Consider the following 21,865-nt stretch of genomic DNA (forward strand, 5'->3'; position numbering starts at 1 on the left):
ACACCGTCTGCATTTTGAAAAACTTTATTATATTCATGATATTCTGTTAAAATGTTAAATTCTTCTCTTGATTGCCATTATAAAAAGATTTTAGAATGCAGGTATAAATGTTACCCACTTTTAGTTAACAGCCTAAAAATATAACAGAATGTAAAATGATTGCCGCCTACCTGTGCCCCATTTCATGCGCTATGACAAATGCAGCTTCGAAGCTGGAACCTTCATTCAGTGTGCAGCTGTGCTTCGGACGACACATTCCATTCACCCATGCCAAACCTTCAAAGGAAAACATTATTAGAATCAAAACTATCCATTATCCCAAGGACAATTGGCTGTTCAGAGGCATAGCCAATTTATAGAGAAAGTTTAAAAAGATTATAAAATATACGTAATTGATTTAAATATTTCCTAATTCTTTATATCTGAAGTGAATTTTAAGAATCATTTAAATAGCTTGATTAATTTCTAAACCTTTTAGAAAAACAAAAGTTATTATTATTATTTTATTTTATTTATTTATTTATTTTTGCAAAAAAAGTTACAATTTATGTTATATAGTTTATTTTATAATTACGAAAGCAAATATTGAATCAAGTTTTGCCTTGAGGAATACACACTAATATTAATTTATTTTATTTATCCTTTAAAATATTCTACAATTTATTTTGTAACAGGATCGGTTCACTAAGAAACCTTGTATTTTTAAACTAATTTAAAATCAATGCATGATTTAATTTTGCTGCAATGTATAAGTTTATTAGATACTTTGATTTTTTCTACATTTGCAAAAGCTCGAATGGTGTTATTTAATCATAATTTGTCTGTATAGGCATTTTAAGATAATCTAGATTTGCAAAAAGTTTGAACTTCTAAACATGACTCTGAAAAAAAAGCATATATTAAGAACAAGGAAATGAGACAGACGTAATAACAGGGCCAATCTTCAACTCTCTTTGTTCCAATACAAAAATTAGGGAATGTCTTCATAGACAAACCTATTGACTTGTAAGAGTCATTATGACTGTGCTACATTTTATGAAAAACAAATTTATTTCTGTCAGTCTGTAACTGTGGGAGGAGCTAGTTTTTTAATATTTCTAGATGCATAGTTCCAATAATGATGCCTTCGACGAAAAATACCTCTGCAAACTCGTAGAAATTTACATCTTCAAGATATGCATGGAGTACTTTTTGTGGTAGTGAAACTAAATATTTGACAATCAATTCTCTTTTCTCAATGACGCACGTATCATTTACCTGTGTTCAGAGACTGTGGGGTTATAGTAATTTGTAATCAGATAATTACTTATAATGCTCCTTCTTTTCAGGATTTAATTCCTTTATATATGGAAAAGATTTGTTTCATTGGTTTAATTTTTTCTTATTTCGTCAGTAGAAAATAATATTATTTTGTTCAATTATATAATCCTGATTTTTTCTGAGACAATAAAATAACGTTTAACAAAACCCTAAACTGGCTACTCCGATTCGCCCGACGGCGCACAGAAAAATCTGAATGACCGGACCGCCGCAACAGCAATACTGGCGGGAACTGTGGTTGAGTTCTAAGGGCCATCACCGGTCACGATACAGCACTTCCCTTGGGAACGTCCTTGTACATTCAGTCATTGATGGGAGGAACCAGATGCCCCCTTTTTTATGTACCCATCAGGGTGGCGAGAACCAACCATCATGCCGGAAACTTCTCATCCTGAATTACGAGCCCCCCCCCCCCATTGGGAAAACGTTTAACAAAATAAAGAATAAAAACTCTTAAGTGAATATTTAAATTCTTATGTAAATATAACTTAGAGCAAAACATTTATTTTTTACCTATAATTTGCAATAAATTTCTTTTTAATCGATTCCTTTTTTTGTTTTTAAATATAAAAATATAAAAACTGTTACATATCTAAATTTTTTGCTTAGGATTTCTCTTGAGTTAACTTTAATTCATTTTTTTCCCTTCTTTAGTTCTAAATAACATCCTAAAGTGACATTTCTTCTAAATTAAATCAAAGAATGAAAGAAACAATATTCCATTAGTAGATTATTTTCCATTTCATTAATATAATATATTACTCCATTAATAATAATATATATATAAGAATTTACACTGTGAAAAGGAAATACGAAATATATATAATATAACTTACCTAAAACCTTCTTGTTCTTCTCGTTTCCTGGTGTTAATTTGTGGAGATCGTAACTAAGTGAGAGAATACATTAATAAATACCAGATTCATAACATAATTTCATAGTGAAATGGAAAACATAAATAAAAAATTGTCTGCAGAGTGCAAAAAGAAAGAAAGAAAAAAAGCTTTAATGCATTAAAAATTTCTGAAATAGTCAAAACTTCTGATTATTTTTACTTGTCTATATAAAGATTAAGATAAGCCATCGAAACCAGTGGGAATGATTTCGCCAAAACTTTCTCGCATATTCTCTAATTAAGGGATTATCCCAGAGATCACCTTGCATGGCATTGGCAATATTTATGAAATATTAAACTTTGGCGTGAATATAGCATTTTCACTGAATCTAACGTGTGATACTTGAAGAATTATTTGCCGATTAATTCCTGGCATGTAATTAATAGAATTTATATTTTAGATGAGTATTTCTTAAGCAGGTCCGGATAACCTGGTTGGTAGGGCATTGGATTCGCGTCCCTTGGGTTGCGAGTTCGAATCCCGCCGGCCGAAGACTCCCCGCTTGCGTGGTGGCTGACGCGCGTATAAATCTTTCGTGGTCACAATGTCCTCCATGTCGAGAGTAATACCACTGGGGGTACTGGATCAGAGGTGATCGTTCTTTGATTCAGGTCTAAATTACGATGTGTGAATGAAATGAATGAATGAATGAAGTCCGCCCCGTAAAACAGGTTGTGACCTGCGTGTAGCTAAGTCGTTCGCTTGGCCCTAGGTGGCGTACTGAAAAAACAGGAGACGCACTCTTGGCTTAAACCACAAATGACTTCTTAAAGTCGATGGGCTTGTTTAGACAAGAGCCATTAGAAACAACAACATTTCTTAACCTATTAAAAAAAAATGACACAGAACTTTAATTATAGTAGCAGAATCACATACCAAATTTCATATGTTTAAGTCTTTTGCGTCTTTAAGTTATCACGTTTACATATTTCTGAAAGTACAGACCGACAGACGGCCAACCCTTGTTGGATTTGACTCAAAATTTGAAATATGTCTAGCCTATAGATGTTTATTCTGTGTATCGAATTTTATCTATTAAGCTCTCTCCGTATTGTAGTTATCGTTTTAAATTATATTCGAACAGCCGGACAGACAGACTTCCTCTGAAGGAATTTTCGTAAAAAATTTTAGTATAAATACCGTACACTAAATTCCATCCATCTAAATCTATGTGTTTTTGAGTTATCTTTGTCACAAACAGACAGATGGACGGTCGTTTCCCCAAAATGTATTTTTCAAACTCAGGAAGGTCCAAAACATGTAAATTCCTTAAAATCTCGAGTTCAAATATTTTGATGATTACTATATTTTTTCTATACTACAAATACAAAAAAAGTTTTTAAAAAAAAGCCATTTTCTCTTACGCGGGAAACGGGAAACACAATTTTTGTCAAGGTAGTATGGTAAAGCATATGCATCTGTAGTCATTTTAAATCATTTTGAAATTAAAATCCATTACCATCATGCTCTTGATTGATTATCAGTAAATGGTAATACGTGACAGCCTAGCGCATTCTAGTATGTAAATAGTAATATTATATGCTAGTTGAAGCGAATATATCAATTAGGATGCACTGTTCCGTAAATGCTTTTCAGCACCTCATCATCACAATTTGAAAGATGAACTGCTATAATTATTTTAAATTTCTAAAAGAATAAAGTTTATTATGAGAATTTAAGGGGGTCCGGGACACATTTTGAAATTTTTTTTATTAATTAATTTAAAATTTTGAAATTTTTTGTACTTATCAACCATCTTATTAATAAGCAAAATCACAACACAAAAGTTTTCAAAAAAATTTTTAAACTTAAAATTTAATTTTTTTAAAAAAAAAAGTGACGTTGTTTTAAATCGATATAACTCAAAATATTTTTGATCAATTTTCAAAATTTTTTCATTAAATCAAACACAAATATATATTCTTTCATTTTGATTCGGCAATTTAAAAAATATTAATTTAAAAAAATTAAAAAAAATTGAATGAAAATTTTTAAAAAATCTTGGGTACTTTTTTTAAAAAAATTCATATCTTGAAAAGTACATTTTTTTTAAAATTTTCTGAATCAAAATTAAAGTAAACAGTTTGAAAAGTATGTGTTTCAAATTTCAGACCTCTATCTTTATATGATCTGGACTTATATCAATTTGATCGCAACAAATAATGAAAAAACGCAACATGGTTAAAAATGCATGGCAACGCCTTTTTGACAGTTGGAATTTCAAAGCAGTGGTCAACAAAAATTATGATATCTCTCGTTCTAATTAAGATAGAAACATGATTTGAATGTTATTTTAAGCAAAAAAGCATGCAGAATTTTTTTAGCTAAAAAAAAAATTCGAAAATTGACGATTTATGTGTCCCGGACCCCCTTAACGCAAATAAATTGCATGAGGTTGGCAAAAAGGACTTTAGGGAATTTTGATTGATAGGAATTGATCAATAATAATTTCTGAATAATTTTTTTAATAAAATAAGTAAAATTTCCAAAAGAATAAAAGTTATTATGTTAATTTAATGCAAACAAATTGCATGTGGTTGGCGAAAAAAGATTATAGGTAATTTTAATAGATAAGAATCGATCAAAAATCATTACTAAATAAAAAAAAATTATAAAATAAATAAAATTTTAAAAATAATAAAATTTGTTATGAGAATTTAACGCAAACAAATTGTATGCGTTTGGTAAAAAAAGAATTTTAGATAATGATAGATTACTAAATAAATTTTATTAATAAAAGAAACTTTAATGAGGTGCCAGTTATATGTACAGTGTTTTCAGAGTAATTTGTGCTGTCTAATTCTTATGAATTTCTTAGGATCTTCTAACTCAAACAAAAGGAATTTTGAATATTTTAAGAGATTAGCTATGCTGTGCGTCATTTATCATTTGACAGCTATTTTCATAGAAATATTTACAAATTTCACGTTTCGTTTCGTTATATTAACGTCCCTCTTTAAATCAACATTATGGCTATTTTGGGACGGACCTCGTCATTTTCAACCGTTGTCAGATGAAGATAAAGACACCTAAGCTTGCACCCCTTCTCCAAACTTCCACACCACACCAGCGGGAGGACGTTTGGTCCCGACGGATTTAATGTATACATTAGAAATTCCAAAGAATAGATTTCGAGTCGCTTTAGTTCTTTTCATTTATCAAGTTATGACAGGATCATATATAATACGAATTTGGGAAATTTTTTCCCCAAATCTTTGGCCGAATTTTTTTTATTTTGTCAGATTTAACAATAATGACATTTTCTGAGATTTACTGCGGGACATTGTGTGAGATGTAGAATCAAAAAGAATTTTAGAAAAATTTGCAATTTTAATTTAGCTTTTCAAATATGCTATATTCCTAATAGTGTCCATAACAGCTGTCGACAATGCTTCGTTCTTTAGTACCGGGGTGGTCGGCAGTACAAAAGAAGAAGTGTCCATAACAGAAGAAACCTAGTTATAGGCTTATAAGTACAAGCTTGCGCGCAAGTAGCAAATTTCTTTTACAGAAATTTAAGCTTACACAATATTCTTCTCATAGCTTTGAGGGTTTGGAGCTCGATATCTGGATACTGAAAACCCGATTTCCTAAAAGTCCACCTTGTATACTGTTCTTTTGCTTCGTAAAACGGGCATAGTTGATCAGTCGTTCTCCTGGTGTTGTGTAAAAAATGTTTGGAAAGAGAGGTGTCAGTTCAGGTGACGTCCTCAACATCTGACAGCGGTTCAGAAATAGAAGATCCGTCGCTAAACAGCTTAAGTATTACTTCCAAATAGATAATTTTTTATAGAAATCTCCGTTGAACTTCTTCCTTATCAGAAAATAATTCTAAATATAGAAAAAAAGCTTTTGCATTTTTAATTTATCAAAATGTCGAACTGGTCGAATAGTGAGATTTAGAAGGGTCTTTTGGAATATGATCGGTGAATAAGTATGTGATTGGAAAACGTAATTTTTAAGTCATTCTATCTCGGTTTGTAAAAATCGATATTTAATTAATTCTGCTGTGCCATCTTCATGAAGTACCATATGATTATAAGGAACATTGGAAATATTATTAATATAAATGCTGAATAAATTTAGAGAAAGAAATAGAACCTGAAAGCAGCAACTTAGACATATCTGCTGTTATATGTCTAAGATATGTCTAAGCAGATATGTCTAAGAATGAATTTAATGGACTGTTCTGAAGGAGGAAATCTTGCAAAATGATTTCTGTGTTTTGAAAAATTACTCCATATTTTTAACCAATCCAGCATGCATCAACATATATGTGAATTACCATTTTTTTTTTTTTTTCAATTGAGTACAAGATGTGTTATTTTAAAATTTCAACAAGTCAATATTCGATTTTTCATGATACTACTACTACAATTTTATTACAATTTGAGTTATACAAATAATTATGTTGAGGAATTTAGCATCAGTGATAAATTGGAATGAATTCGGTGGACTGCTTTAATGAAAATCGCACATAAAATCTTTTTTAGAAGATCTAAATTTAGAAAATAAGCTTTAAATATAAGTCATATCACTGACTCTCCGAACCGCCTAGAAGTCACATGGATAAAAAACTGAATAACCGAACCGCCGTAACAGCAGGGAACTGTGATTGGGTCCTATGGGCCATCGTCGGCCACGGTACAACCCTTCCCTAAGGAAGTACATCCTGTCATCGATGGAAGGAGCCAGACCCACACCTTTTCGTGTACCCTCCAGGATAGCTAGCCACCATGATCCAACCACCATGAAGGAAGCATCTCATCGTCATTTAGAGGTGCCTCCCCCCCCGGGGGGGCAAGCTTTAAATATAAAATATATTTAAGGCTATCACATTTAAATTGTTGATTTGCGCGTCTACTATTCTTTGAAAACAAATTATTTCTATAAATCACACTTTCAATTGAATGCAACAAATAAAAAAGCATCTATTTTCTTAATAAAAAAACTATTTCAAAAAAGTTTTACCCTGAAAGCATAAGAGCATGATCCCAGTGTAATTCCGAATTGACAGGAGGATTCTTCGCCGATTGCCACGAACAGAAATTATCCAGATACAAATCGATATCACCATCTGCTGCATCAGGACCTTCCTGGAAATATAATTATTTTTTCTGAGTTATGAACATGTTTTTTTATTTTGTTTAAACACATTTTATGCTTTCACTTCTCAGTAAATAAAAGCATCCATATTCAATTTTAAATTTAATATCATCAGTTGACAGAAACTGTTTAACATTTTTTCATTAATAGCATTTACTACTGAAAATTGAATGAGTGCGACACATGTCAGTGATTAGATTTGATAATGAATATATACCAACCTTTCCTTCAGACAATATTTCAAGTTTCACTACAACGATCTTGAACTTGGTTTTCAGCGATTGGTAGTTATAAATAAGCTGCACCTGGAAATTAAAATAAAATATATAATTTTTCTATAAAATAAATAATATGTGCATAGAATCCAGCGGGAGAGGTCTTACCGGAACTTTCTAACGCAGGGGAAAGGTGTTATCACCCCTCCCTCTCGCATAAAAATTGAAGATTTTGTTCGAAGTTGTAGGTACCAAGAGTACTCAAATATTTAGTTTCATAGTCTCACATATGAGAGCTTTGTGCTTCTTAGAAAAATAGAGTAAACAAGTATGCATTTTAGGCGCATTTTCGTTAACCAATTAGAACCAAAATCTGGCATAGAACTATAATTATAAAAAGATTCAACACGAAAATTTAATTTATTTTATGCTCTTATTTCCTGTTACTGCGTTTGAATGTATTCAAATACATAATCCGATAGATGATCAATCCTTTGACGAATTTGGTTCAGAATTCAATACATTTTAAATGTTAATGTTTAGATATTAGATTTCGATCTGTATCAAATTCTATTTATATATTTTATTGCAACTTACAGAACTGTGACTGACAGACTGGCGTACTTCCAGAAACGTTCTTTTTTAGATATGTGGAGGTGCGACAAAATCTGGAGTTTGAATTTTCTGTTGATTATAATACTTTTTCGATGCATTCTTCATATATAAAATAAATCGTATAAAAATTCAGAAAAAAATACCGAATTCTCTGCAGTTCAAATAGTTAGTTTTCTGTTTAGTTTTTAGTGTTTATTTAGTTATTAATTATTATTATAAATTAATCAAAATAACATTAAGGAGGGAATTAATGCGAGAGGAATTATTAATTAGACTATTAATAATTATTTTATACCACAAAGTACTTTTTCAGATTTGAAATTACGGACATGTTTAGTATTATATTTTCCAGGCTAGTATCGCATTTTAACTTTTGGATCAAATGTGGATTTATATTGATTTTCCATCTCCCCATATGAATTGAGACAATTCTGTTCAGAATGAAGGGAAAATCGTATTCCTAGGTATGCTATCAATAGAACTTGAAATAAAGGACCTACATCTCGAGTTTGGACAAAGCATCATAAAGTCCGTCAGCAGAAATTTTTATTAAAAAATGATTGAGACAATAGTGTAATCAACAGAAATACAGAACTCCTCTCAGTTGTAACTCGTAAATAATTGAACTTATAATGATGGACTAAATGCAAGCATATCTCAAATCTATATATGAAAATACTTTATAACGCGCTTCATAAATAAAAATGATCTTATTTAGTTTTGGGGTTATCTATATCTATACTTATAATAAAGCTCAATGTGTGTGTTGGCGCTCTACAGGCCAGACCGTTTGACCTACAGCTACCAAATTTGGTACATGTATACCTTGGAGGTTGGGAATGTGCACCTGGGGTTCCTTTTTTCGAATTTTAAATTAGAATTTTAATTATTAATTAAAAACTAACTTTCCCGCCAAAAAATCTTCCATTTTCCCCACCGCCAACTTTTCCGCCAAAAATATCTTCCATTTTTCCCACCGCCAAATGAGAAAGGCTTCAGGTTTTTTTTCTCCCAAAAGTAATGAGGCTAGGATTAAAATTTTTCGGCGGATTATTTCAATCGATTCTGTTTATTTTCTTAATGTTTGATGCATTTAAAATTAAACATTGTTAATGAATCGATCTGCTCATAATGAATCTAAGAAAATTTTGTTGACAAACTCTTGAGATATTACATAAAAAAGATATTCTTTAGTGCCCATAAAGTTTAAACGCTGTGTGACTCTATTTTCAGTAATCAGATTATAAAAAAAATGCTTTGTTTCAGTAAAAAATATTATTATATTAATTGAAGATAATTTCTTTCCACATTAATTTAAAGCATAAATTCTACGAGTGCTAACAGAAAATGAGAGAGATACATATTACGTTATGACTGAAGGCCTTTATAACATTATGAATGAATTATATGAGAATCAAAATTTGAAGTTTTAATACATTTTGATGAAGAAGCTATTAAAGTAGGAATTGCCTAAAATATTTAATTATTAAAATTTTAACGAACATTAAGATTGGCGAACCGGCTGGTCGCCAAAGGCGGCTAGTATAAAATACGCCAACATTCAAAATAGTTTTATCAGAGAGTAAGAGTCAAAATTAACTCCCATGTATGTAACAATTGAAAGGTCAAAACAGAGTATGTATCGGTTATAGAAATCATAAAGCCAAACACGCCAAATTCTGGTACAGTTTTTAAATATCAGTTAAAGAGACTATATTCGCCAATTAACTTGTTGGCGACTATTACGAAAAATGGTCGCCAATATATGACCGTTTTAAACAATAAGTACCAAAGTAGTATGTATCCACTACAAAATTAAAACAATGCAATGTGTATCTGCAAGACGCATGCTACGTAGTGTAAGTAGTATGTTGTTGATTATCCCCCTTGAATTCAACACCAATTCAAATTAAGCTTAGATCAGGTAAAGAGGGTAAAGACCTCTGAGCACATCAGGGCAGAAATCTGACTTTAGCTCATATGAAGATGACACTCACACACTCGCTTGCACAACCCCTTTTCACAGGGGAGCTCTTTCACACACTTCACAGATAGAACACAGGGGTATGAACAACCATGCCCGAACCGGGACTTGAACAGTGGAAGCCCAGGTCACGGGGAAGACGAGCTACCCCTAGGCCAGGAAGCCGGCTATAATTCAGTAGTATATAAAGTACAAATAGAATAAAAAAATAATAATTTAATTAAATAAGATATAAAAAAATTCATCATATTTAACAAATATAGAAAATAATATGATACTGAGTGTTAGAGATTACGAATTTCACATTCCTTTCACAGATATTGAACCAATCACAATACAGTTTTATTCTTATTCTCTCTTTTTTTTTGAGTAAAAATATAAATTATTCAAAATAAATTTTATACTGAATATTTAAATATACTATCAAAAAAGACAAAGGGAATAAAAAGTTCAATAATACCTCGTTGAGAATAGCCAAAACTGTATCTTGCATTTCTTCCACGCTTTGCTTCTTTTTCACGCTCAGTTTGTGATATAACGGATAATCCACATAGATGGCCGTCTCGATCACCTTTCGTTTATCCGGAACGGATCTTTTCACTCTCTGCTTTGTAAATGATTCGCTCTCCGATATATGAACTGATGCATCTGTAATTGAGAAAGAGAATCATGCAAAAGGAAGCTATATAATTATATGCAAAAACTATTTTTAACGGATTTGTTGTTCCGCATCTGTGATACCGTTTTCCTATCATATTAGTCTTATAGTTGTTCGTAATAGATATCAAGTCAGTGACCCTCGATCTTGGTGATTATGTGGTGGCTTGACAATAAACAAAATGAAGAGTCTGGAAACTACAAGAATTATGGCACTGGAGCTGTTAGGAATTGAGACCTGAAGATTCTTTTGGGGAATTCCATATAACACCTCACTCTGTCAAAATACCTCTAAAAACCTAAGGAGCTAAAGTAAGTTAATCGTTCCCTATAAAGAGAGGAAAATTGATTTGTTTTATTTTTCTTGGAATTCTCTTTGAAGTGCGAGTTGAAGTTTGAGGACATTTGAAATTATACACGCTAATAATCGCTTTAAACTAGGGCTGTTGTTATTACTGAATAGTGGTTTGTTAAATACTTGTGCTGAAAATTTCTAAGGACTGTTTTGTATACATTTTTCGTTATGGTTTTGTTGCTACGTGTTTTTTGGAATATTCGTTGAATAAAGTGTAGTTTTCCTTTATCCAGCTTATTGGACTAAATTTACCGTACATCCACTGGGCGATTTACGTAATGATTTATATCGTTAAGTCACTAATGCCAGTTTGTAAAATCTATTCAGAAGTTTATTAAATGTCCTTGTATTCAAGCTATTAAAAGCTGTTAAATTACTTTCTTTCTATAAAAGCTATAATAACTTCTCAAGTCAGATTAATATTTATTAATGTAACATATATAGAAGCTACATACAGGTTATTTTGGCCAGATTAAGAAAATGATACCTGAGTAAGCATGCCCTTTCCAAACTTACACACCACTACAGTTTAGTCCCGATTTGTTTGAAATGCTTCAGGCCTTTATTTCGGATCTTTGATGAATGTGATTCTTGAAAGTGTATACTACAGAAACCAAAACTCTATTAATAAGATGTCTTTTAAATGAAAGACTAGTAATATTAAAGAGAAAAATCTTTCTCAATATGATAATAATAAAGTAAACAAACAGGAACTGTCTCTCCAAAATTTTCTAGGTCGCTCTTCAATAAAGATGTAACTCCTCCCCCCTCTCCCTCTCCCCTCTCAAAATTCCTAATTTTGGAATTACTAAATTTGGAAATAAAATTAGGAATTTTGAGAAAACCATCAACGCCGCGGGAATTCAGAATTTAATTAATGAGCGTTTTGTACTTCGAAATAAATAAACAAAAAAACAAAAAAAGAAGCAAACAAATCAAATACACATTGTGAGAGACTTTTTTTTCCAGCAATTCAAACATAATTTTACCAATAATTTTAGTAACAAGATCAAATATACCAAATTCCATTTATCAAAGGCGTTATATTTTTGAATCACACATGCGAACGAACGGTTTACTCTTTGAAGGAAATTATTCAAAATTCCATATAGAAAATATTCCATATATCATTCCATATTCGATATTCCAATTCAATTATATAATATTCCATATATCAATATTCCATACATTAAATTTTAAAACAGTATTTTACTTTTGTAGTTATTGAGTTCATTTTTACTTGTACTTGGATAGAGAAACTGATAAACTTTTTGGATATAGATTTTGTTCAAAATTTGATAAAATACTATTAATTTTTTTGTTAAAAATATATACCAAATTTCAACAGTCTAGATAAAGGTGTTTTTGAATTATTGTGTTCACAAACACACAGACATAATTTCAAAAATATGTTCTTTCAACTCGGGAAGTTTGAAACGTCGGAATTCGTCAAAATGTAGAGCTCGAATTGTTTTGGTGATTACAATAATTTTGGGGCCTGGATAGCCTGTTTGGTAGGGCGTTGGATTCGCATCTCTTAAGTTGCGAGTTCAAACCCCACCGGCCGAAGACTCTCCGTGTGTGTGGTGGCTTGCGCACGAATAAACCTGCCGTACTCCTCCATGTCGAGAGTAATACCACTGGGGGGTACTGGATCAGGGGTGATCGTTCTCTGATTCAGGTCTAAATTACGATCTGTGAATGAAAGGCATGAATGAAGTCCGCCCCGTAGAAAAGGGTTGTGACGTGTGTGTAGCAAAGTCGTACTCTTGGCCCTAGATGGCGCTATTGAAAAACAAGAAACGCACCCTTGGCTTAAAATCACTGACTTCTAAAGTCAGTGGGCTTGTCTATGACAAGTGCCCTTAGAAATAACAATAATTTTCCTTCATTCGTACTTCATATACGAAAAAATAAAAATCACATTTTAAACTATCTAATTTTTTTAAATGTTTATTTCCTTATTGCTTGAATTCAATAAATACTTTGTCTATAATAAACTCACAATTTTAGGTTATTCACACTTTTCTAATTTTCTCTGGTTCAAATGTTCGAGTAAAGTTCAATGATTCTTTTATATGAGACAAGCTTCATTAATTATTGATGAGTCATTTACTCTGAAAAATAAATGAATAAAGAAATATAAAAGATGCTCTTTATGCGCATTCATTAACAGCATCGATTATGCGCATAAGTGATCATTCGTAATTCTGTTTCACGCTGAGTGATCAAGGCTGCCTCCACTGCGATCTTTCAACTGAGCAAATCCTCTAAATTGGTTTCGAATAACCTTCGGCTGATGTTTCAATCTTATTGACGGCGAAACTAGCAAACGAAGCACTAACTGAAATCGGAGTTGAAATAAATTGCATACAAAATGTGCACTTAAATCATTGCGTTTTAAATAGAATTAAAACCAATTACTTGATAATTTTTTTTCTTATTTTCTTTCAATCAAACTATTGGACTTGGATTTGCATAATTATTGAAACTTTTTACAAATATAATTTGATGAAGGTCATTGATTTTACTTTTATTATTATTATTATTATTATTTTAGTAAAAATGAATTTCGGACGAACTAAAATCGAAAGAAAGAGAGCTTTTTACTTCCTCGTAAACGAAATACATAAAGAGAAAGTATTTTAATAATCAAAAAATATTCGAAAGCGAAATTTTGACGGATCTCCGCATTTTTGACGTTCCCTGTGTTCGAAAGACACATTTGCATTATGTCTGTTTGCCCCTCTGTCTCTCTGTATGTGGAAAAGATAACTGAAAATTACTTTGAGCAAGACAAATGAGATTTGGCTCATTCTATGATTCTATGGTTCTAGTTTTTTATATTGAATTTGTAGATTTCTATCAAAATTTGAGCATACTCCATTAAGAGGAAATCTGTCTGTTCGATATAAGTTAACACGATAACTACAGAACGAAGAAAGCTAGATGTATGAAATTCGGTATTACATGTTTAGCGTAGACTGAGAGTTTCAAAATCTGTAGCGTAGACGTTTGAGCCTTCAACAATCCACCAAGAGGTTGACCATCTGTCGATCTGTATTTTCAGAAACATGTCGTAATTCAAAAACGCAATGACCAAAATATAGCCATTTTGGTACGTGATTTTATGACTACAATTGAAGTTTTACGTCTAAGTTTGATTTCAATCACTTAGAATAAAAGCATCTAAAACACAAATTCGATTTCCGTATATTCTTAACCGTATACCAAAGATGAATCACCAAAATATTAGCCAAAGATTTTCTTTGTCACAGATCAATATACATAATGCCAAAAATATATTTTTCGAACTCAGAGAGGCCTAAAACGACCTGATTCATTAAAATCTGGAGATCGATTTTTTTTTAAAGGTTCTCTATATTTTATATTCCAGAAAGTAAAAAGTGAAAAAAAATCATTTGCTCACTGTCATATGCAATATGTAATCTTAATTTTCGATTTATAGAACTAGGAAGTACATCTCAGAAAGAGAATAAAATGAATATTTTTTTCTCATAGAGACTTATCTTTATAATTTTCAATCTAAATATATGAATTTCATGAAAAGTTTTAAACTATCAACTTTTGTCATAACCTTACTGCTTTTTTACCATTATCACTGCCATTTTTTGGAAACATTACCTTTGTGTTGTCCTCCACAATATTGTTCCATCGGATTCTCCATTTTCATCATGATATGGGCTCCTTTCTGAATATGCGATGCATTCTTGAGAAGTTCCGGAATGTCTTCCTGTTCGAGATGGTCCAGTGGACGCAAAATGTATGCGTTGTTGCCGGTTACTATGACTCCAGACTGAAAGTAATAAACAGTGATTTCATAATCAAATTTAATGGAATATTATAAGTTGGCAATTCATTTATAAAGCAGTTTTTTTCCATAATGATTTTGCTTATCTCTTTGAAAATTTGTTTCCAGCCATTGTGTATTAATTTCTTTTTATACCATTTCCTCCCCATTTTTAGAAGAATTTTTATCACTAAATTTTTATCAAATAGCCATAATGAATCAATAGCTTAGAAATGTAAATATATTGAAAAATGAATATATAAAATAGATACAAGTATATCATTTTTAACTATAAAATTTTGGAAGAATTTATTACAGGGAAAAGTAAAAATTCTGTTTACTTTTTAATTAATAAAAATTGAAATTAATTTTTCTTATGCAAATTTCTGCTAAATTTGGTAGGCCTCATTTGTAGAACATTCTGTGTGTTACGCATTTTATATCAAGCAATTTATAGGAAATATTTCAGCTTAAAATCGAGATAAAATATATTATCTAATATCAAATAAAAGCAACAAATTGTAGCATACGATCTAGGTTTTTTTAAAAATCTATACTCAATTTTTATATAAATTTATAAGCCCTAGAAGGAGCATGGGAAATATGTTTATAAGGTAACGCCATCTGTTGCATCAAAAGAGAAAATAGAGTTACGTAACCGCTACAAAGTATAATTTTTCAGCCTGTAGTCTTTAATTTGGCCTATTTAATAATATAACACGTAAAAACAATTTATGTTAGGTTGACATAGAAAAAATTCAGCATAACATTCGATAATGTAAGTATAACCAGAGAAATAATTATTAAAACAACATACGTAAAATCAAAAACTAAATCGCAGAACACAAAAGAATGTCTATTTCTCACCAGCTTATTTTGAGGGCCACATACAGAAATAGCAGCAGTGCCTTGTGCATGAGACAGAACTGTTCCATGATAGTGACAAGATTTCTTTCGGGGCACTTGGTCATCAGAAGTTTGCAAGCGATTATGATCCATTAAGTCGTCGTTAGGCTTCAATTTGATGTAAAAAGTATCATTTGTTGTCTTCAGGACCAACAAAGAATGATCGTCCAGTCTTATAGAGCGCTTTTTCCGGTGAGAAGAGAGGTGGAGTTTTGGATATACAATATCTATAGGAGCTGGAATGAGAAAAATTTATATAATTCAAAATATCAAAACTCATGTTTAATTTTTTTATTTATAGTTATGTAGAACTTTTGAGCCGGCGTCCTGGCATAGGGGTAGCCCCGTGATCTGGGCGCCCTGGGTTCGAGTCCCGGTTTGGGCATGGTTGTTCTCTCTGTGAGATATGTAAATGTGCCCTCCTGTAAAAAGGAGTTGTGTGAGCGAATGAGTGATGCGTGAGTAGCAAAATCGTACTCTTGGCCCTAGTTGGCGCTACTAAAAAAACAAGAGACACTCCCCCACCGGCTTAAATCGCTGTCTGCATAACAGCGGGCTTGTCTATGGCAAGTGCCATACGAAACAACAACAGAATTTTTGAAATGATTTGGAAAATTCACGCGTTAATATTTCAATGTATGTTCTATTTTTGTAACGGTTACGCTGTAATTTAAGGACATGCTCATTACTAATAAGAGCAGCGCCCTCTGTGATGTAAATTAAATGCTCGGTATAAGCTGAGATAGGAGGCAATAAATATGCTTTTGAAACTCTGCTTCTTAAAATTTAATTAAATCTTTATTATCTACGTATCTTTACTAATGTTTTATCAATAACAAAGTGTCTTCTTGTTTTGAAGATTCCATGAGTGTCTAATCAGTTTCATTATTTGAAAGAATGTTTGAAGCATTAATTTGATACCGGTAAAACTAGTAGTTTAACCTTTGAGCCGGTGGAAAGTAATAAATGTTCCCGACGAATTTTGTTAATAATGGTTGGAACGTAAAAAGTCGTTTTTTGTACATTCAAGAGTCGTCATTTTAAGGTTATTAAAGTGCTTAATAGTCGCTGAAAATGGATTAAAACTATCTCTATATTTGATGGTATCAGCCTATATTTGGTCTAAAGTGTCGTCACATTTTATTATTTTCCACAATAGACTTAATTCCGATTATATTAAATGTAAATTCAATTCTAATAATATTGTCATTCAAGATTTCTATGTTACCGAGTACAGTAATAATTCGTGTTATTTTCATAAAGGGATTATTTCTCGCACATTTTGCTGCAAATTTTGAATCTTAAAACAACCCTATTTTTTTTAAAAGTTTATGATATAACGAAAAGTTTTTAAAAAGCATCATGTGTTATACTTACATTTTAATTTTTCGAAGGGTTTCAATGTAAATGGCTTTGTCAGTGGATGGCTCTGAAAGAAAAGAAAACAAAAATATGATTAAAGTATTTTACTCTATTTGTATTTTTATTTTAAACACAGAAAGAAATGTTAAAAAGAAATTGGTATTTTTGTGATATCTTAGACTTGCATCTCTTAAATATAAAAAAGTTCTTCCGCAATCCATTTTGGCAATTCGAGGTTAAATATTTCGTCTAAGAAAACTTTCAAAATATGATTTAAGGAAATCACTAGCCACTACGACGACTAACTATTCGTTTATCATTTATATATTTAAAATAATTGGCAAAACTAAAGTCACTCAGTCATCCTCCCCCCCAACCGCAACCATGTACCGACTTCGCCAATTCTTCTTTTGTATGAAAGCTTATGCCCTTCAATGGTCCCTTGTTTTCCACTAGAATCCGTTTTTGACAAAAATCTTAAGAACACTGTTTCATTGTACATTATTTACGGAAGAGGGATAAATCTAAAAAAAGTCATCACCCAGTCACAACAATTAAATAAAATATATAATGCGCCAATTTTGAAATATTCATGTCTTACGTTGGCTCATAACTCCTGGATATGTTATCAAGAATTCACTACTTCTTCTTAATTTCCAAGAAATACTGCAAAAGGAATTAAAAATCTCTAGATAGCACCCCCAACTTCAACAACTGGACCGATTTCGCCATTAAATTTCACTAATTTTCGTATAGTTAACTAATAAGAATGTTCTACCACTAGTTCGTAATCATAATGTTACTTTGATAAGCCTTTCATCAAAACAGACCAACATGATTACATTAATACCTTTAATACAGTCATTGAAGGCGACTTGAATTAATAGCTTTAATTTAATCATCTACCTTGATGAATTACATCCCATCTCTACAAAAGAAAGTATCATTTTAAATTATATCTGAAGATTAATGATAGAGCATTCTAATCGGTTGGCAGCATTTCAAACTTGCGGAATTATTTGGCGTCCAAATTTGGCGAAACAGACCCCATTGAAGTTGAGGGCTTAGTCAAAGTTTTGTTTTGCAATATCTCTCGAAACTTTAAGATGGTGGAGGATTGGTGGTCATTGATGACATATCTAGGGGTCAAGATATTTTATATAAAATGCAAATTTTCGAAATCGATACCGCGATTATGGCTGGGAAATTCTGTCGTGGTTTTTCCTATAGAAAATATGCAATAAAGAGGTGAGGGTTTTTTTTGTTTTTTTTTTCCCCCGATTTTTGTTGCAAGTAGAGGGCAGACCACTGATGATGTACCATGGGGTCATGGACTTTCAAATCAAAGAAAAAGTTTTGAAATCACTACTAAGTTGTGGTTGAGGAATTCTTTCGCGGTTTCTTCCCATTGAGAATATACAGAAGAATAATGTTTTTTACTTCATCTCAAAAACGGATGGTGAAGTGGGGGAGGAGATCTTTGATGACATATCTAGAGATCATGAAAACTCTTCGATAAAGATCGTATCCTCTTTCACTTTGATCCTTGGGTAAGGGCAAGAGTTCTTTGCGTGGCATTGGTGAGTGATAATTACGAAACATAATTTTTGGAGTGAATCTGATATTTTTACTGAATCTATCACAAGAATATGTATTTTGGCCTCTTTCTTGCATACCAATTGACACCAAGATTTGACATGAAACTACAATGTAGTCAATAGACAACATACCGAATTTCATTGATTTAAGTTAATGCGCTTACATATATGAGAAAGTACAAACCGATAGATACTCAATTGTTTGAGGATATATAATTATATTTAAAATACTAAATCTGTAAATTTTGTTTACCCAGTTCTTTGCATTTTAGAGTTATTGAGTTCACTTGCATTCGAACAGCTGGACAGACGGACTCCCTCTGAATGGAATTTGCTCAAAATTTGATAGAAATCCACAAATTTGGTCTAATTCCATTTACCAAGCTGTCTTGTTCAAAACGTTTTTGGGTTATCTTATTCACAGACATACAGACAGACGGATATTTGTCAAAAATGTGTTCTCCGAGCTCAGAGAGGTATAAAACGTTGTGATTTGTCAAAATCTCGAGTTCGAATTTTTTGACGATTACAGTAATATACGAAATATATATATACGCATACGAGAAAGTAAAAATGTGCTTAATATAGTTACTGGTCAAAACAGATATACACATGCAAATAAATACAACCTCGTATATTAACTGATATAATATTTTATTTGAGACATTCTTCTTCCTGAAGAAGAGGTTGATACTCTGGTGAAAAAAATGGAATATGGATTTACACAAAGTACCTTTTCGATTTCATATTCTCAATTTAATTTGATGTCTTAAAGAAGAATGATATGTTGAAAGAAACGCTTGGAATATTAACTATAATTTCTCTTACAAAAGCATTACATACAATATAAATGAGACATGTTAGCATTTATTCAATTCCTGTAACACTATTTCTTACATGAATTACAGTTATATACAAATTATTATAGCGTGGCAATATATGTAATGAACTGTATTTGTCCTTAAAGACAGTTCGTCTGTTTTCTCTGTCAATTATTTTTTGAGTCTTTATTATGCCATTATTTCTTACCTTGATGATATCGTGTCCGCGTTACCACGGAAAGGGAGTGCAATAGCTTCTGAGGGTAAAGACCCCTGAGCACCCGAGGGCAGAAGTCTGACTTTTAGCTCATATGAAGAACTCACACATTCGCTTGCAGAACCCCTTTTTAAAGGGGGGTACATTCACACGCCTCACAGATAGAACACACATGAAGAACAACCATGCCCGAACCGGGATTCGAACCCCGGACGTCCAGATCACGGGGAAGATGCGCTACCCCTATGCAAGGACGCCGGCAGTTCGAACCTTATAATATGAAAAAAGACTTGATTTAGACCGTTGAACCACCAGAGAACTCTAGACAGGGATAGTCTGAGTTTAACCCCACAATATAAATGTTTTTACAAAACTTAATATTTACGTAATAAAACTCAAGCAGTAGAGATTTTAATGCTTATTCATTATAAAGAGTGCATTAGCATGAATCAGCAATCCCTATGCATTTTAATGCTTATTCATTATAAAGAGTGCATTAGCATGAATCAGCAATCTCTATGCATTTTAATGCTTATTCATTATAAAGAGTGCATTAGCATGAATCAGCAATCCCTATGCATGAAATATGGCTAATGAAATATCGAAGGAGTGTCGCAACATAAACAGGAGGGCGAAACCTGTTCATAATAAGACGCGTTAGACCCGCTCAAATTAAATGACCCTTCCTTTCTGGGAAGTGTCATTTATTTCACGTGAGTCCGTTTCAAGTCGCCCGTCCGTGGTTGCCTGTTTTTCTCGGTACTTGATTCATCCTTTTAATGCCATGTTTCTTAGATGAGTAGTAAATATTTTGTTTTCCGTCGTTAAGTCACGACATTACGGACTTAATGATCATGTAGCAGCTTCTGCGTTACTTGATAATGGCTAGAAAGTGAGAAAATGGTAATTATGAAATCTGATATCATTTCTTTCTGTTAAAGAAACATTGAAATAAAGAAGTGAAGAAAATTAATCTTTTCAATGTTTCATGAAAGGGTTTTTAACTATAAAATTAGCTGCCTTGTGTGACTAGCTTGTTCGCTAGGAATACTAGTTGTCTTTCATTTCAATCGGATAATCGGAAATCGTTTCTTTCTCTTAAGGTAATATTGAAACAAAAAAATTGATTAAAATCAATCTTTCCACGTTTCGATGAAGGGGTTTTAATATAAAATTAGCTGCCTTCCGTGACTAGTTAGTTCACTGAAAATAATAGTTGTATTTAATTTCAATGAAATCTCTTAGGCATAATTTTAAATTCATAATGACTCCAATAAAATATTATAAAATATCAACTTGTGATAGATATTAAACCAATGTTATTTTAATAGATTTGCACTTGCTATGCTTATAACGTGTATGAAACTTCTTAATGGAGTCACATTCCTTGACATTACGATACAAAAACTTAAGTACTTAGATAATCTCTTTCAAACTGCGCGCTGTCGCTTACTTTAAATATCTTCGCATTTTGATACCTCAAGTAAAATGCGCCGATAATTAACAGAAAGCTTGTTCTTTAACTTTCTATAATGTAAGAGAATCACGATTTTAAATATTTGATGAAAGAAAGAAAATGGTTGGAATTTCATTGTAAAAATTAAATGTATTGTTGAAAATTATGAAAAAAGTATTTTAAAAAATTAAGAAAAACTCACTGTAATCAAGTTTTTTAAAAAAAGATTTTTTTTTAAATTTTAAAATGGTGTAATAATTATTTGTGTACAATAATTCTTTTGGGAGTTATCGCGGAAAAACACTAAAATTTCTCTTGGCGCTAAATTATTTAAATTCCATTTAAAATGGCATTATAAAGTGCCCATTGATACCTATCAACGGTCATATATTCCAAATTTGATAGCTTTAGGCCAAGTGATCTACCTTGTACAAAGTCAACATATACACAGACATCTTTCTTTATTAGTAATAGAGGCAGAGATATATCGACAAATTGATTCAAAATGAATGCCTTGATTTCAAAGTTTTTATATGCAAGACGTCA

General features: G+C 31.8%; 1 protein-coding gene across 1 annotated transcript in view; it reads right to left on the reverse strand.

Annotated features, from left to right (window-relative positions):
* Positions 1 to 21,865, reverse strand: part of LOC129972312 (A disintegrin and metalloproteinase with thrombospondin motifs adt-1-like) — a 57,580-nt gene that overhangs the window by 12,340 nt on the left and 23,375 nt on the right. Inside the window, exons 2-9 of the mRNA XM_056086402.1 lie at positions 17,243 to 17,294; positions 15,827 to 16,101; positions 14,794 to 14,965; positions 10,597 to 10,784; positions 7,544 to 7,627; positions 7,188 to 7,312; positions 2,157 to 2,209; positions 171 to 276 (exon numbers count right to left, since the gene is read on the reverse strand). Coding sequence (XP_055942377.1) covers positions 171 to 276; positions 2,157 to 2,209; positions 7,188 to 7,312; positions 7,544 to 7,627; positions 10,597 to 10,784; positions 14,794 to 14,965; positions 15,827 to 16,101; positions 17,243 to 17,294 — 1,055 coding nt within the window. The remainder of the gene's footprint in view (positions 1 to 170; positions 277 to 2,156; positions 2,210 to 7,187; positions 7,313 to 7,543; positions 7,628 to 10,596; positions 10,785 to 14,793; positions 14,966 to 15,826; positions 16,102 to 17,242; positions 17,295 to 21,865) is intronic.

The sequence above is a fragment of the Argiope bruennichi genome, chromosome 6, assembly GCF_947563725.1.
Source record: "Argiope bruennichi chromosome 6, qqArgBrue1.1, whole genome shotgun sequence".
Lineage (NCBI taxonomy): Eukaryota > Metazoa > Arthropoda > Arachnida > Araneae > Araneidae > Argiope > Argiope bruennichi.